The 11,829-nt window shown below is 33.6% G+C and overlaps 2 protein-coding genes, 1 long non-coding RNA gene and 1 pseudogene across 3 annotated transcripts; 2 read left to right on the top strand and 2 right to left on the bottom strand.

The window, feature by feature from the left end:
• The first annotated feature begins 408 nt into the window (after window positions 1-408).
• LOC107025191 (MADS-box transcription factor PHERES 1-like) lies at window positions 409-1,056 on the top strand. The gene has a single exon (XM_015226007.1). It carries the CDS (start codon window positions 409-411, stop codon window positions 1,054-1,056), a length of 648 nt encoding a protein of 215 aa, XP_015081493.1.
• Window positions 1,057-2,474: 1,418 nt separating this feature from the next.
• LOC107025577 lies at window positions 2,475-4,901 on the top strand. The gene is made up of 2 exons (XR_001457424.2): window positions 2,475-2,622; window positions 4,629-4,901. It is a non-coding gene; the product is annotated as an uncharacterized LOC107025577 (long non-coding RNA).
• Window positions 4,902-5,618: 717 nt separating this feature from the next.
• LOC107025370 lies at window positions 5,619-6,534 on the bottom strand. The gene is made up of 2 exons (XM_015226161.2): window positions 6,094-6,534; window positions 5,619-6,007 (listed from the first exon to the last, which is right to left on the bottom strand). The coding sequence occupies exons 1-2, from the start codon at window positions 6,487-6,489 to the stop codon at window positions 5,870-5,872; spliced, it is 534 nt and encodes a 177-aa protein (XP_015081647.1). The 5' UTR covers window positions 6,490-6,534; the 3' UTR covers window positions 5,619-5,869.
• A 3,496-nt stretch (window positions 6,535-10,030) lies between these two features.
• On the bottom strand, window positions 10,031-11,571 carry LOC107025190 (annotated as a pseudogene).
• Window positions 11,572-11,829: the final 258 nt, after the last annotated feature.

Here is an 11,829-nt window from a genome sequence, read left to right as displayed (position 1 = left end):
TATTTCAACTTTTTTGGCCAATATTTCAATTTTTCACTTGTTTCAATATTTATGTTTTTACATTCATAAATTAATATATATAATTTTTCAATATTTCTCTAAAAAAACATTTGTTAATTAATACTCTATGGCCATTTCTTTTTATAGATAATACTTACTTAGATCTATATCAATTAAATTTTTTCCTGTTAAGAAAAGTTTGACTCAAACATAAATTGATATCAAATCCACCTTCATTTATTTTTATGCCTAAGTATTCTCTAATACAAATTATTTAAAAATTATTTGTACCCTATAAATAGGAGGTCGTTCTTAGCAAAGAAACACGCAACAACAATAAGAATAATAAATTCGTTTCATCCTCATATCCTAGTAAACACATTTCTCCCCCTCTTCCTAATTTAAACCATGGTTAGAAAGAAAGTGAAGTTGGCTTTCATCGAAAATAACACCGAGAGGAGAGTCTCATATAGAAAACGTCAAAAAGAATTCTTAACCAAGGCTCGTGAACTCAACACCCTTTGCGATGTTGAATTGACTACCTTCATCGATAGCCCTTACCACAAAAAACATGAGGTGTTCTCAAAGTTTGCGGATCTTACAACACAAGAAAAGCAACTCACGAAAAGAATCAATGAAATTGAGAATGAAATCGAGAAGGTAAGGAAGGAAAATAAGAAAATGGAGTATACAAACCAGATGTATGGATTGTTGAATGGTGAACAAATTCCCGATCGTATGAACCCAGAAGATCTCAGCGGTCTTACTTATGTGATCAATAAAAGCCTCAAACAGATAAATGATGCGATCAAAGCAAAAAGTCACGAAGATGGTTCTACATCGACTGCTCCTCAAACTATTGCTGGACTCATGGATTCTAGTGTTACCAGCTCTGAGATCTCATGGGATCCTCTTTTGGCCCCTGTTGATGCTCCAGTACTATCAGAGATTCCTCTTTTGGTTCCATCTATTGTAATTAGTGAGACCAATTTCGAGAAGCCAAGCGCTCCTCTTAATTCGGTTCGTGTAACACCCAAGTTCTCAACAAGTTCTTAAGGAAACCCTTGTAACCCAAGGGGACTGGAATAGGCACCACATTGGTGTTCCGAACCAGTATAAAAATTATCTGAGTCTTTTACTTACTACATTTACTCTTACCATATATTGTTATACTAATTTGCAGGTAAGTCGACTGTCTCACATAGAAAGTCGACTAAAGAATGTTTATTACCCCTCCCCCTTAAATTTCAAAGAGGAAGTTCAAAGTAAGCAAAACTAAGGTTGGTATCCGCTCCACTTCGCAGAGAGGGATTTAATTATTTATCACGTTGATGATATCAAGACATAGAACTCTGTATCCTCTCCGTGGCTTTGGGGGTATAATATTATTTCAAAAAAATAAAATTCAAACAGTAGATGGTGGTGAACATTAATATGAAAATTAAATAGTCATCCTGCTAGAAGCAATATTGAGTGAGATCAGTCTATCGAAACTAAAAAAGAAACATATTATAGCTTTAATTATTCTTAACCTATATTTGATTAATCCGCACGACAAATATTGAAAATGAATTACACAATACTAATAATGTCAAATATGAAAAATGTTTATTTTGATATGATAAATGAATGTACGAGGTTTGAATGTTTTAGTGAGGATGAAATTATAGTGTAAGTGTTTATATTTGATTTAATTGATTTAAAAAAATCAATTTAAATTTATATACATGAACTTTTAAAAGTTCTTATATCCTCGCTATGTATTTTTTCTTAACTTTTTTATACAATGACACAAAGCACAAATATGTTCACTAATTAATTATGATAACTCACAGTACTTGTAACACTTCGAAAGTACAAGACCTTATCTAGAGCCTCATATGAGTGTATAAGGGTTAGAACATTGTTTTGAGGTCATATATAATGTGTATAAGTCATTTAGGAAGTTTAAGAATCAAAATAACAAGAGATGTCTGGAAGTTAGTCTAATTGAACTAGTGAAACGCTCCTAGATTTCGGAAAGGTTTAGGAGTGGTATATGAGGTCTAAAACAAGTAACATGACTTTAGATAGGTAAAGTCATGTTTATAGGGTAAAAACGTCCAGTTCTGACCCCCCAAGGGTCGCCCTAGGGGTCCACGAAGGGACTCGAATTTGGCCAAGCAAGCTGCCTAAAGCAGCAAGTAATTACACATAGGAGGAGTGAGTCCGCGCCGCGGACTTGGGAGAATTTTGGGAAAAACTCAAGTCTGCGTCGCGGGAAGATAGAGGACTTCACTGTCTCAAAAAATAATTTAAAAAATCATGCTGGAACAGCTCCGCGTTGCGGACTTGTTCCTCGACGAAAATCTGAAATTTGAAATTCAAGTTTGACTTCATCAAAGGGTCAAATTAAGTGAGGGGTCTTATGGGTATTTCATGGGAGGTATATATATTGATTTTAAATAAGTTTTCTCACATTTTACTCACTCAAATCAAATCCCCCAAAAAGTCAAAATCCAAAAGTTCTCATCTCTACTTTCTCTCTCTATTCAACCTCCATTGAAGGATGAAAAAAGCTTGAAGAAGAAGACCAATTTCTCTAGGATTTCACTTCAATTTCGTGGATTAATCTTCATTAAGGTATGAGTTCTTCACTTTTGGGATTCCTTTTTCGAAGAGGTCATTTCAAAGTTGATTTCTAAATTACCCAATTCCATGGGGTTTTCCAATTCTAATGGGTTTTCTTCTAAACTTCAAATTGATGGTTGATTATGATTGATTGTGAATTCTTACGACTAATTAAGTGTAGATTGTTGGTTAATTGATGCAATTTCATATAGATCATGTTCGTTTTTCAATTTCTCCAAATCTTGAATCTTGCTTATAAATTGATGAGAATTGAAGAATGTATTGGTAGTTATACTTGTTTTATCTATTCTAATTCATTCATGGACTGCCTAGGGTAATGTGTTTTTAGGATTGAATCTATTTCTTGAAGAATTCATGATGAACCTTATTCCCCTAACCCTAGGTTATGAATTGAAGTTAATTTAGATAGTGATGATACAATTGACCTAGATATTGTGTTAATTACTATTGTGTGATGGTATTACACCCATAATTGGGTTGAATTAGACATTTGATGGTTAAACCATGGATGATGGCTGATGAAGGAGATTTGATAAGTCTTTATGATCCTAACCTTCACGTCAATTATGATTACTTATGTTTAGTGATGAAGTTACATTGAAGTATACCTTATGATGAGATTGATAGGGTTGGTATGATGTTGAATTGAAATGTCTTGACTATGGCTTGTGAGTTATTGGCTAAGATGTAAATGTTATAAGAATGGTCATAACTTACCAATGTGTCTTATTATGATGTGACTATGTAAATGTGCTAACCTCACATGTATGAATTGTAATGAAAGGAAAATACTTATGCAATTCTTATTGAGCTATGATGATGATGATCATATAAGGGATAGACCCTATGAACTAAACTACTCTATGATCATTAATATAGGCATTAAAGACATTTCAAAAGGAACTGTAGCTGAGCACCGAGTGAACTTGTAGGTGAGGGTGACGCCTTCCCAAGGAGGGAAGGTAGGGTTCACCATGGTTGTCATGGGGTGGATAGTCTCATAGTCCAAAAAGGGTAGGGTTCACCATGGTTGTCATGGGGTGGATAGTCTCATAGTCCAAAAAGGGCATAGAGTGATGTTTCCATGATAGCCCCCAAGCTCCATAAGCAATGTTGCCACCATAGGAATACTAGCTAGTGAATCAACCTAGATGCTATGTTCATGTTTGGTACTACTTTGGCCGGTAGACCACCTTTCATCGGTGTAAGGTTTTATAACACCTAAATTTCATACTTAGCTCTTGTGGTCTATGTCGGTTAAGACAAATGTTCTCGAAAGTAAAATAAATTAATGGACTGTACACTAACAAGGGTGACTTGAGAGGTTTGACTTATCCTAGGTAGGGGTATGAGACTCTACCTATGTCTTGCACTAGTTTGCCTTAAAGGGATCCTTTGGAGGTTGTTCTTGTGTTCTTATAATGTATATGCTATGAATATAATGACGTTATATGTTGATGATCTTATATGTTGTTAGCTTCATTTATGAACATGCTATTGGTCTATATTGCTAAATGTGATGATGACTACTGTTGATGCTATGTTATATTGGGTTGGACGTTCCTTATGATCCTTTGTTTGGTTTGCTTAATTGAGTAAGCTTATGGGGCTTTACTTGGTCATTGCACTTGTAGGCTTAATGATGGATTATGGGTAAGGATATTGCTTATGTTATGATGTTATGAACTTTTATACATGCTTGTTGATGTTATGAATTGATGTTGGAGTTGTCTTGATTATGTACTCAATTATGTAGATATGCATGTTGACTTGACTATACTTGTTAATGTTGGTCTTGTGTTGTACATGGTCTGGACTTATGGATTATGTAAGTATTTCTTATATGAGTTCTTGATTGTGCATAAAGCTTTTCAAAGTAATTTGGCACGGATTTGAACAATGTCCTCTTTAGTATGATTTTACTTATTTATGTGCATATATTCATACTTAATACTAGTGTGTACTAACCCCATGTTTATATTTACTACAAACTGTAGGATCCGACCGTTGAGCTTAGTTGATGGCCATTAATGACTACTTGGACATTTTCCAAATGTTTCGGTGGGTCCTCACTTTCCGATGACAATGTCATTATCAAGCTATTGATGTTGTTCTAGTTATAAGACTTCTAGTTCTTTCCTTTAATTTGGAGACGATTGTTATATGAGCCTATACGAGGCTCTTTGTTGTAATGAAGTATGGGTTAAGCCCAAATTGTTGTATTCGTTTTAGATGGTTCTAATATGAGACATATTATAGACTTCCTATGAGACTATGTTCCTATACTATGTATGTGAAATAAAAGTAGAAGCATATGTAGTGGTTTCTATTTCAAGGAGTCTAAGTAAACTCCCTAAATATATATTGTGGGTATGCAAGAGGTCTATGTAAACCTCAAGGAAGAAGTAATTAAAAAGTTTTAAATATTTTTTGCATTTCTAACCTATGAATGTAATGATGTAAGCTAAGAGGCTAGTTTTAGTCCTCGATGAGGACGACGACGCCGGTTACGTCTAGGGGGTGCTCTCCGAATGTGACAGTACTGTATCGGCGATTGTGACTGAGGGTTTTGATTGTTATAGGTAAGTGGGACCATGGGGGTCGGGATGGGTGGCACGTAGTTGATAAAGGTAAGCAACAATGACGGTAGTTGATAATAGTCCACAACAATGATAGTAGTTGATAATAGTAGATGATAACATGATAACACTGATATAGTGAGCAATAGCGATATTGCTTAGTTGATTTATAATAAAATTATTACAATAGTGTGGGATTAAGTAGTATAATTCTTTAGATTGCATAGAAGTGTTATCTAAATCGTTGCTCGTGTTAAGTGGATATGTTAATAAAAACTTGTATGGTAGATCGTATTTCTTTTTTCCTTTCTTGACCAAGAAAATTTCCAAGTAAAAATCGTGTGTTCTTTACTTTCAAAGTCAAGGACCTAATTCCTTTAACTCGTGATCAACTCATACAAGCCAACAATCTCAAATCCCTTTGAATTCTATAAAAAAAATACTTCAGATTTAAGAAATCACAATTTGTAGGGCAGAGCCAATAAGCTCTATCTTTGTTCTAGCAATCATAATAGAATTGCTACATTACATTGTTTTAAACAAAAAAATGCACTCTTCAGCTTCACATCTGCTGATTACAGTGGTGATTCAAGTATTACAATGAAACAAAACAAATTCTTGTTCTTGCCATCTCCCCTTCCATGTACGTAAAAGAACTTCTATGGATATGTAGAAGTTCGCACAAGACTGTTTTCAGTCAATGATTTGCAAAAATTAACATCAACTGTGGATTCTATCTTCTTGTTCTTCTTCTTCTTGAAATGCTTCGTAGCCGCTTTCAGTACCTTAACCCATCCCTGCACACAATAACATACTCTGCTTTACTCCTCATCTTTTTTTAATAAAAAAAAAACAGAGAGTCAAGATTCGAGATTCATTTTACCTTTCGTGGGGTTGGAGTAATCGAGGTGAGTTTAGAAGAAGATGGTAAACGAGTAAACTCAAACTCCTTCTTCTTTCTCTTCTTTAAACTATGATATTCTCTCATATTCTCTGTAACAGCATTTGACAACTTCCTCTTGATTTTTGCTGTAACTTTGTTAAAATTGGTACATCCTAACGAGACATCGTCATACGAAAGCTTTCGAGATAAACCAGAGCTGAGCCTCCGGTTAGACGCGGACGACAATGGTCTTGGTACTAGAGGAGACCAAATTGAACTTTGGGTATAATCGAAATCGAAGGCGGAATTATCTGGAAACTTACAGAGAAGATCATTGGACATGGAACACTGCAAATGTTCAATGACCATCACCATTGGATATCCATAATTTTTCATATTGGTTCGTCTGAAATTTCTCAGATGAAATGGAAAAACAGAGGACCAATTTAAAAAAGCAGAGAAAGTAGCCGTTACAACATTAAGGGGACAAGGATTCCTCACAACTCCACGTGGCAAGACCATGTTCATATTCAGAATATCAGAATATTTTACTTGAAATTTTGAAAGTATATAATATAATAATAATAATAAAAAGTAAAATCTGGTAAGGTTAAATAAATCAGGAAATTTAGAGCACACTTGGACATGAAAAGTTTTTTTCTTTTGAAATTTTGATTATCCCTTTTATCTCGGTTTATGTAGTTTTTTTGGAAAGAAGTAATTTTGGTCTTCAAGTTATTTTTTTATTGTGATTTTGATCTATGTGTTATAAAACTTATCATATTTGACCTTTAATTAATTAACATGTTTAATTTTTTTGCCCTTAAACTAATGGATGTTAAGAAGTTTTGATTAAGAATATTGAAATTTTTTATCAAAGCAAGCAATTACTAAGACCAATTTATTAAGATAGTATATTTTTTTGAATTTTACAAAACTAGTATAAACGTAGTTCTCAGTAACGTTTTATTTATTTTTACTTTGCCATATTTTTGTCTTTTTGTTATTAAATTTTTTTGAATAAAATATTACCTAAAACGTTAATGAGAACTACGTTTATACTAGTTTTATATAAATTCAAAAAATATATTATTTTGATAAATTTATTTTAATAATAATTTACTTTAATAAAAAATTCAAAAACATCGAATATTTAACACACTCTATACATACAAAGAGTTAGAGCCAAAAGAATGCATTAACATGGTGTGATTCGCTTAATAAACATGTGTGTTAATTAAATTTTTCAATCTTTGAGGATAAAGTATGAAGCAAATGATGAATGCACGAAGAAGATGACTTTAAAAGTTACCAACCTCATAAAGTATGTATAATTTTTTAAAAACTTAAATCGATCTCAATATTATTAATTTATTTGTTTTTTTACCTAAACCTCATGAGGCGGCAATGTCTGTTCGTTTATATAAAAAGTTATAGTATTTTAATTATATCGACATTATAAAGCTGGTTTCTAGTATGAATCAACTTTTTAAATTTTATTTCCTATATTATATAGTCCTTTATAGTAGAAAAGCAACCTCATTTTTCTACGAAAATAATAAAAATGTTATTTTTACAGCTTATTACCTATAATATAAACTTTAACTGAATTCGATAAAATATGCAATATAATAATAAACTAAATAAAGCTCAAAGAGATGCCAACCATCAATCAAACTACAACAACCACATACTTAGTCCTCTAATCCCCACTACGCAAAATTCAACTTGAAAATACTTATTTATTGGGACTCGCCTTAAAGCTCATTTTTGAGTGGAGTTTTAGCAAAACACTCTGAAACTTAAGTGTAGGCCTTAATTAGTTCTGTAACAGTTACGCCTAAGCGCTTGACTGTACATCTTAAGCATGTCTAATGCCTAATGCTCGAGATTTGCATAACAAATCTTATACAAGTTATATGTCAAATTTTTTAGTTAACATTGTTGACCCTCACATTTCTTTAAAAAAGTGGATGATACTTTAATACCGTAAACCCTCTATAAATTAATATAGGTGGGACCATGAAAATTTATTATTTTATAGAAATATAATTTAATCGATAAAGTAATAATTATTAATTTAAAGACTGATTTGAGATTTAATGAAGGTTAATTTTTATTATATCAAAATCATTGTACATACAAATTTATTTATCATATTTATTGATTTCAGATAAAAAATGTTATACATAAAGTACAACGAAATATCAAAATCATTGTATCCTACTAATTTATGTATCATATTTATTGAATTCTCACTATCATGCAAACAAAAGAGCATGGATGACAAGTGCGCTTTTTGATGAATATATTCGTTGGTTTGACCACAAAGTGTATGGTAGACGAGTTTTGCTTATGGTAGATAACTGTCCAGCCCATAATAGAAATATTAATGGACTACAAAATGTTGAATTATTTTTCTTGCCACCCAACAAGATATCCAAAATTCAATCTTGTGATGTTGGAATAATAAATGCATGCTTAGAAGATGTATTATCGTAATGATTTTATCGTAGGATATTAGAAGACGATGAAGTGGGACAAATTAATCTAACAAAGATTAATATTTTGGATGCCATCAATTTTGCAATCCCTGCTTGGAAAGCAAATGTTATTCATGAGACAATAAAAAATTGTCTTCGTCATTATAAATTTTGTTCGGGAGATGCAATCTCAGAGAATTTGAATGAACCCACTTGTGAAAACGTTATTCATGAACTTGAAGTCATGATTAATGATCTCCGTTACCACAATAAAATGGATCTCAATAACCTGTTAGGTTATCTGGGTGAAAGTGATACATGTTCACAGATGCAGAGCTTATAAGAAATTGTGGATACCATCGGAAAAAGTGATGATGATGAAGTTGAAGACAGTCTTATACCTTTGGAACCAATTACGCATAAGGAAACACATGGTGCAGTTCGAAAAAATAACACCGGAGCACTTGGATGCAATAAGAAAAGTTAGAGATGAGTTCCAACTAGATTGAAATTTGAAGAAAAATCAAAACACAATTAGAATCATATTTACTAGATTGTCTTAGATATTCGTACTTTTAATGAATTATTAATATATTAATGGGACCATATATTTATATAGGGGTCTTCTGGAAATATATTATCTTATCGAAATTTGTGATTTTTTCTAATTGGCCCAAGTCGGGACCGGAGAAAAATATTACTTTAGAGAGATTATTAATTTACCGAGTATTAATTTATGGGAAACTTTCACATATAGCCACTTAAAAATAATTAATTACTCTCCGTAACTATAGTTTGAAAATTACAAATTGTGGCTACATGTTATATGGAGGAGAGAGGCGAGCGAGACTGGGAGAGAGAGGAGAGAGGCGAGAGAGAGGGGGGAAATAGTGGGAGAAAGGTGAATTGTATATATATATTGGTTAGATAATTGTATATTATACATATGTCTTTGTATATATAGCAAAAGAGATTGGGAGAGGGAGGGTAGAGGCGAGCGAGACTGGGAGAGAGAGGAGAGAGGCGAGCGAGAGAGGACAGATAGTGGGAGAGAGGTGAATTGTATATGTATATAATTGTATATAACTGTATATTATACATATACATTTGTATAAATGGAAAGCGAGATTGAGAGAGGGAGGGAGATAGGCGAGCGAGAGAGGACAGAGAGTGGGAGAGAGGTGAGTTGTATATGTATATAGGTTAAAAAAATTGTATATTATACATATTTATTTTTATATCCTGGCGAATTATACATATACAAACATGACTAATTATATAAACTCGAAGTCAGCCCACGTAATTAATGTATAATGTTATTCACAAATGATAATCTATAGCTACGATGAGTAATTAAATAGTATAAGTTTTTTTAGCGGCGTAATTTTTCCCTTAATTTATAGAGGTTTTACTGTAGTTTTTTCAGCTATAGAAATAAAAAGATTGAGAGTAACTCAAAATAACAAGTCGTAGACACTGGCATCTAAGATCATGAACATGTATATGTAATGCATTCTATAATACTTTTCTATTTGATCCAGTAGCATACTAATGTGAAACAAGATTCTGCTCCAAAAAGAGTAGTGAATGTAAAAATTCTGGGAATCAAAAATACTTTGAACAAATCGACCTAGAGAAATGAAAGAAGATCCACCATCCATCAATGCATTCCTGCAAATCTCTCCCATCTCCTTGACTCTCTTCCTCTGGGGGTTTTCGCTGTCCATTATGCTTCTTATAACTTTCTCCATCTCCTCTGCTTTCACAATTTTGCGATGATCACTGTCGTGCATCCTGTCATTAAATGTCAGCTCCACTGCCACCTCAAGATCTCTCACCAATTGAAACGCGTTAATGTGTTGTTCTGCGTAAAGGGGCCATGCCACAATTGGTACTCCATGCCATATACTCTCTCCATCCACAATGAGATACGAATGCTCCAGTGGCTTTGTGAGCCAAGATATCAACTTGGGGTGCCCATTCACATACTATTCCTCTGTTTTTTGTCCTCTCCAAGAACCCTTCCGGCAATATCTCCTCTAATTTTGTAGTTTCAGCATCGACAGGGGGACGTATTGACCACAAGAACACTTCTTTCAAGTCCAATTGCCATCTCGATAAGCTGTGGTGGCTCAAAAATACCCGCGCTTCCAAAGCACAGAAATAGAACAGAGGAAGGTGGCTGCTGGTCTAGCCATTTCATGATTTCTTCATCTCTTGACTTAAAATTCCCATTACCATTTCGTGCCTCAAGGTCAAGAAGAAATCCTACTGTGTAAACTGGAGGCAATTCAGGATCAGATGCTAAGCTATTGACAGCGTGACTTTCGAATTCCTCAACTGTGTTGATGATGATTCCTTTGGTTTCTTTGTACCTGACACCATGGTTGCGGAATGAGTCGTAACCTTCCTTGGCAAATGCAAACGTAGGCAAGACTTTTGGGGGTACTGGATGAACATATGCTGCGATATTTAAATCGCCATCAGATGGGTTAAATTCTCTGCCAAATTGTTGATGCCAAACAGACAAGTAAAACAGGAAGCCAAGAACACCAGCACCAGAAGTATAGAACAAATAGGAAGCAATGTCAAGTTCATTTGCTACATCAATCATTGAAGTGCAAAACATATCAATGACTAGTCCAATGATTTTCGGGTTCGAATCAGTACCAGGCCATGACTTGTTGCTGATAATTGCATCCTTAACAATGGGTTGATAACTTGCTATCAAAAGAGAGATGTAGTTCTCAAAAGACTTGGCTAGTTCTTGTGAAGATGGCGGTTCGATTTGAGCAAGTGTGATATATCTAATTCGACTTCCCTCAGGAGTAGAGACAGAGCTTCGCTCAATGTAGGCATCCCATGGTGGTCTTATAATGAGAATTGTTACATATACCCTTTCATCTCTACTAACCAAATTCTCTGCAAACTTGCAAATCGAAACAAGGTGACCGATGAATGGGGTAGGCACAAATACCAGCTCTATTTTGCTCATCTTTGAAGAAAAAGATCTGTATTTCATCAATGCAGTATACTGTATTTATACCTGGGAAAAAAAAATATTTTTCTAAGAGCTTTCTACCTGCTCTATATTTTCTACAAGGAAAGAAAATCTATGAGTTGTACATTTATAAAATGGAGAGAAAATCTACTAGTTGTACATTTATAAAAAGAAAAAAACTATTGATATTCATTAAAAAGAAAAAAAAATCTATTAGTTGTACATTTATAAAAATAAAAGAAAATTATCAGT

The sequence above is a fragment of the Solanum pennellii genome, chromosome 7, assembly GCF_001406875.1.
Source record: "Solanum pennellii chromosome 7, SPENNV200".
NCBI classification, from domain to species: Eukaryota; Viridiplantae; Streptophyta; class Magnoliopsida; order Solanales; family Solanaceae; genus Solanum; species Solanum pennellii.
This window is presented reverse-complemented; position numbering and strand designations above follow the sequence as displayed.

Bases quoted from the DNA above. Each gene is read 5' to 3' on its own strand.
- LOC107025370 (XM_015226161.2), bottom strand. From the start codon at position 6,489: ATGAAAAATTATGGATATCCAATGGTGATGGTCATTGAACATTTGCAG. The intron at 6,008-6,093 runs GTAAAATGAATC...TATTGTGTGCAG, and splicing joins TTACTCCAACCCCACGAAAG to GGATGGGTTAAGGTACTGAA.
- LOC107025191 (XM_015226007.1), top strand. From the start codon at position 409: ATGGTTAGAAAGAAAGTGAAGTTGGCTTTCATCGAAAATAACACCGAG.